This window comes from Sinocyclocheilus anshuiensis, unplaced genomic scaffold (genome assembly GCF_001515605.1).
Source record: "Sinocyclocheilus anshuiensis isolate Anshui unplaced genomic scaffold, SAMN03320099.WGS_v1.1 scaffold3030, whole genome shotgun sequence".
Taxonomy (NCBI): Eukaryota; Metazoa; Chordata; class Actinopteri; order Cypriniformes; family Cyprinidae; genus Sinocyclocheilus; species Sinocyclocheilus anshuiensis.
Genome location: NW_015542538.1, coordinates 15,417 through 21,577, shown reverse-complemented (window position 1 = coordinate 21,577; position 6,161 = coordinate 15,417). Strand labels below are relative to the sequence as shown.

The 6,161-nt window shown below is 38.2% G+C and overlaps 1 protein-coding gene across 1 annotated transcript in view; it reads left to right on the top strand.

Annotated features, from left to right (window-relative positions):
* The window catches only part of LOC107694221 (gastrula zinc finger protein XlCGF8.2DB-like), an 18,958-nt gene that overhangs the window by 2,571 nt on the left and 10,226 nt on the right, over nucleotides 1-6,161 (top strand). The window contains exon 2 of the mRNA XM_016493859.1: nucleotides 2,651-2,942. Within this exon, the coding sequence (XP_016349345.1) occupies nucleotides 2,656-2,942 (287 nt within the window). The 5' untranslated portion in view covers nucleotides 2,651-2,655. The remainder of the gene's footprint in view (nucleotides 1-2,650; nucleotides 2,943-6,161) is intronic.

Below are 6,161 nucleotides of genomic sequence, written 5' to 3'. Positions count from 1 at the left end.
GAGAAGAGGAGTCGTTTTGAGGGGGAGGGGAGGTTAATGTTTTTGATTAAAGATTATGAGGGCACATGAATAAAAAAAAAATAATTAAGTGCACGGATAAATTATTTATAATAAACACTATAGTATTCCATTAAAAAAAGATAAGAATTTTCGATTTTGATTTCATGGTGACTTTAAAAATTAATTGAAGAAATGGTTTCATGCGCTTTTAGTTAATGCTGGACAAAAAGAAAAGTAAAAATTAAGTAAATGCATTTTTATTTTGTGCTTTTCAAGCTTTCACTCATACCGGCTATTCAAACTGGTAACACGCAAATGACAGCAATAAAAATAAAATTGGGAAGCATGAAACCTCTAAGGAGCATTGAAAATACATGACTTTGTGGAAGGCCAAAACTCTTGCAGCGTAATGGGTAAAGAAATTTCCACTATTGTCAATACTGAGCAATTAGGAATACACCGTGTATGTGCGTCAGCAATAGTGGACATTGTGTTGTTTATCGCTGTGAACAAGCTTCCTTTGCGAGGGAGTTTAGATGCCGTGAACTCCATGGGTGAGAAAAGTGGTGGTCTCTTTTTGGTCTTATTAGAGTACACAATAAAAAAAGAAAGAATTCGCGGAAGCATTCAGCACAATTCCACGTAATGCCACGTATACCTCCTATGACATCCAGAACCAAATCACATCTCGCATATGAGCGAGATTATCACCGAACACATTGTGTAGGAGATCGGTGATTCATGGTACACCCTTAAAGTGGATGGAACTAAAGACCCAGCTGGATGTGAAAACATTTCTAATGTAGTGAGATATGTTGATGACGGCTATCGTGTGCGAGAGAGACTGACTACAATGACTACAAGCAAACAATGTGACGCCTTGACATTAACTGTACTAGTTAACTCTGAACTAACTAATGCTAGCTTCAGGCTTGACAAGATTTTTAGTCAGTGTTATGACAGTGCAAATGTTATGTCTGGAAAACACAGCAAAATGCAAAAAAAAATACTGCAAGACAAATTAAATCTAAGGCAATAGAGGACTTTTTCAGTGTGTGCTGTTCCCTTTACACATCTGGTGAAAAACTGAAAAGACATCTGTTGAAATCTGGTGACAGCATAACTGAAATGCTCCGTGAAATTGAAACCACTCACATGTACAGCACAGATATCAGACTTGAGGCTGCAGGCTTACTGAAAGCCTTAACCGAACTACGCTTCATGTTCATAGCTTATATGAGCCATAAAATCCTGGGCCTCCTCGGTTCTCCAAATAAACTGTTGCAATCTTAGGCTGCTGATTTATACACATATACAGTTGTAATAAAGTTTATAAAGGCTGATATACTTATTAAGATTATTAGTCAATTTAATATTGAAAACCGAATATATATCGGGCAGGCAATAATATAGAGTAATAATAATTAAGTGAATAAATAAATGAAAAGGAGCAGGAGGGGCCAAATCAGTCACCAGGTCTAATAATGCCCCCCAATTATGACAATCTGGCGCCGGGCCTGCTCTGCTGACTAGTTAAGTTATGCAGTGTTTTCAGGTTGTGAGGAAATATAAACCTAAGTATCATTAGCATAACAGTGAAAATAAATAATAATGTCCCTTAGAGAGAAATATACAAGGAGAAAAGCAGAGGACCTAATACTGAGCCCTGTGGCACTCCATACTTTGTATAAATGAATAGACATCTCATCAAACACAAGTGGTAGCGGTTGGATAGATAGGACCTAAGCTGTGCTAATGCTTGTGCACAAATGCCAACATAATAATCAAACTGTCCAAGAGAATGTCATGGTCTGTGTTTACCAAATTGCACTAGAAGAGACACATGTAGTTGTGATGAGATGCCAAAAGCAGATAATTAAGCACAGATTCTGTGCTATGATGAGGCTTAAAGGGATAGTGATGATTTTGATGCTCTTAACATTATTAAGGTTCTAATGAAATTCTGCACACACATCAGAGTTGTCAGTTATTAGGTGTAGGAATAAGCTAAGACATGGATGTTGAACGGAGGGCTCTGTAGCACCCCCTTTTGACTAAATTATTGATTGACTAAATCCGTGTTAACTATAATCACCAAACGCTGTACGTTTACTGTTCTCATGAACTTTAAAAATTACAGCCATTAGTTTAATTTAATAAATAGTGCATGCTGTGAACATATTTAAACATTTTAACATTTCTTGGAGGGGATCCATGTGATTGACACCAAACTTGGTCATCATGATGCCAAGATAATAGAAGGTGATGTGATTATTGATATGTTGGTTGTTTTTTCACATGGCAAAGGGATAAAATATTGGTGAAAAATGGAAATCAAACTTGAGCTGTATGATTGGTCAAGGAGGCTGATCCTGTGGGTGTGACTACAGTGAGTCATGGTCACAGCGCCACCAACTGGTAGCGGGATGTGTGTCACATACAACGGGCTTTGAAAAAAATCACTATTACCTAAATCACTTCAAACTTAGAATAATAATTGGGTGTTTTTGAGGGTTTCGACATGCTTAACATTTCATGCAATTTGGCACATATGCATGACATGATGCATTTAAATGTCTAAATGTTTTGATGTTTCTTACTTTGTGCCATTAAACCAGGATTAACATGTATTGGTCTCTTTTTGCCTTAGACCAGATGGTGCCGAAAGAGGAGAATCAAGAACTGAATGAAACAGAAGAGAAAGATCAAAATGAGAAACATCATGACTTTATGACCTCTCAAAAAAGTGCTCCGGAGACTGGAACTAGAGGTAGTTTCACCTGCCAGCAGTGTGGAAAGTGTTACAATCAGAAAGGAAACCTTAAAGTTCACATGAGAGTTCACACTGGAGAGAAGCCTTTCACCTGCCAACAGTGTGGAAGAAGTTTCCTACGAAAAGAAAGTCTGAAGTCTCATATTAGAATTCACACTGGAGAGAAGCCGTTCACATGTGATAAGTGTGGAAAGAGTTTCTCACATAAAGGACCCCTTCATACTCACATGATTGTTCACGCTGGAGAGAAACCTTTCACCTGCAAACTGTGTGGGATAATGCTTAATCGAAAAGGAAATCTGAAGACTCACATGAGAATTCACACTGGAGAGAGGCCGTTCACATGTGATCGGTGTGGAAAGAGTTTCACACGTAACGAAAGCCTTAATTACCACATGGGGATTCACTTAAGAGAGAACGGTTTTATATGCCATCACTGTGGAATAAGCTGCACAAATAAAGCAAACCTCAAGACTCACATGAAAGTTCACACTGGAGAGAAGCCTTACACGTGTCTTCAGTGTGAGAAGGGTTTCAAATATCAAAAAGATCTGAAAAGGCATTTACAAACTCATTCTGCCAAGAAACTGCAGTGCTCTGAGTGTGGCAAGAGGTTTAGAAAAAGTAGCAATTTCAAAAATCACCTTTGCCTTCAATCTGGTGAAAGTAGGGTAGCCGTGGATCCTTGAAAAGCCTGCAAAAGCATTAAATCCACTTTCAACAAGTCCATAAAAAGTCTCAGATAACATAAATAAATAGTCTTAAAACCCTTTTGCTGAGGTTTCAATTTTTTGGAGCCCAAACAGAAGAGAGACTTGAAAAGGCAAACGTATTTTTGATTAGCTGCAGATTGTCATGGTCACTTATTTACATGCTAACAAAGATGCTAGATTTGGGGTGTTTAGGTGGACAAGAAGTAACTGTGAAATGTAAATTTAGTAGTAAATGACTTGAAAGTATTACATTTTTCCTGACTCTGAGCTTGTGAAAACTTTGACATGTGGATGAGACAAAACGGCCTTATTATATACCTTTACTATTGACCAGGGCTGTGTTTCCCAAAAGCACCGTAAGCCCAAGTTCATCGTAGCTCCTTTGGTGGCAATGGTGGAAACGCAGCCCTGGTCTTTTCATGATCGGATTAGAGAAAGCGCATGAAGTGACCAGGTGTAAACAGGCCCTATGTGTGATCTTGCATGGATTCCTCACCCAGTCATACCAAGAGCGTTGGGCTTTATATCAGAAACTCATACTTCTGTCTCACAGAGGGGTTCTCAACATCCCACTGACTAAAGAACTACTAGATTCTTCAGTTTTAGCTGAGTCTCAGTACTGTTTATACCTTGCTCAGAAAAGGAGGGGAAAAGTGAGCAGTGCACAAACTCAGATGCATAGAACTACCGGGTGGAACTTAAAAGGAGAAAAACACTGCTGCAAGAATTGCTTTTTAGTTCATATCACTGACTTGATGCATATGCAGATGCATATGTAAAATAACACGATCATTAAAGGCACAATATGTAAGATTTTTATAATAAAATATCAAAAAACCACTTGCACAGTGTTATATACAGTATTTCATGCAATTGTGTACTTGCGCTATTCGAAAAGTTCCCAAGGATTTGTAAATCCAGAGTTTGACAAAATTGACTCGTCCCTGTTCCTCCATGGTCATGGTCGCCTATCAATGACGTAATATCTGCGCTATCCTCGGTTTTGTGGACAAAATGCCGCTGCACAGTTAAAGTAAATCCATTATGGCTGAAATGAAAAGTGTTGACTGTAGCATAAAATTTATATCTGCTCAATGTTCCGCGTTTTTACAGTGTTGTGCATTATAACCAATCACACACGAGTCTGTTGAGCTTATGAATGCAATGGCCAATCAGAGGTGTTCAGAAGAGTCTGAACTGAATTCAGCTCGCGAATTCTCTCTTCATAAACAATTGCAGATGTATGTATGATGCAAGCAAGTGATTCATTCATCAAGCAGTGTATAGACAGCTTTACTAATTACAAGGGGAGTTTTTTTGAAAGTGCTTAATCTCGTGCTAGATTGAAATCAGTCATAATGTTCTTTGACAATGTAAATTTTCTTTGCTCGCTTTCTCTGTATAATTTATTTGCTGTTTGAATAACTGTGGAAGGTACAGGTAATTCATTACCTCATCCGTGAACATGATTCGTGAATATCATATCAGATCATATCATCTCTTAATGCCCATTGGTTCCAACCCTCTTCACAGCGTCAAGCTTCGCCTTTGTTAATGTTTTGAACATGCCGCAAAAACTTACATATTGTGCCTTTAAGCATTAAACAGCATATAAATCAAAACCAGGGTTGCCAGACGTACGATAATTATCGTATTTGTACGATAATTTAGACCTCTGTAATCCCATAATGTACGATAATTTCAGAATTTTGTGACATTTCAAATAATGGTCGCTGTAATCATAGGGCTTCTATACCTATACACGAAATTGGCTCATTACAGACACTAAACGGGTTAAGAATGTGGGAGGGTGCCCTGCTTTTAAGCAAACGAGCACTATGTTGTGGTCCATGAGGGCATCAAATCTGTAATGCAAAAGAACCTCCTCAACATCTGGCAACACAGGCTTCCGATGACAGCGACTCAGAGATGGAGTTTGGTCCTTCCATACCGTGGCGCCGCACCTCAACAGCTGTCTACACTGGACGTGACAAAGCGACCATTGAAAATCATTTAAACTTTGTGTCAGCATGTCATAAATAGAACGCGGCAGCAGTTTACTGTCGGGATTTGTCGTGTCGCCGCATCCAGTGTAGACAGCATCACTGATTATAATGTGTTCTATAGTATTTTGTATTTTTATATACGATGTGAGGTACGCCAGTTATTTATCTATTGTGCTAATTTACATGTCATGTTAAAAAGTTGTTGTTTAAGATATAAATAGCTGTATTCTGTATGCATGACTTGTGTACAGTACAGGGTTCCCACGCTTCTTGAAAGTACTTGAATTTCAGACATATGAGGGCCTTTCGCACCGCGGGAACCTTTTCATAGTACCAGAACTAATTGTGTAACTACCCACTTTTTGGCGTTTTCGCACCGCCGGAACTGGGTGCGATTTTAGTACCGGACTGCCTATTTTGAGAACCAAATTAGCTCCTCTAATATAGAGCAGGGTCTAACCATTTTTATATACTTATATATACTTAAGTATATTTATATACTTATATACTTAGATTTATATACTTCCTTGACCAGTTTTTAGCAGCAATTTACCAGTAGGCCTGAGTAGTAAGGTTTTTTTTATATATATGGTAATAGCAGCCATTTTTGATGGATATATTAGCCTACCATTTGTATTGCCATAGTTTAACTACAAATATTAAACTAAA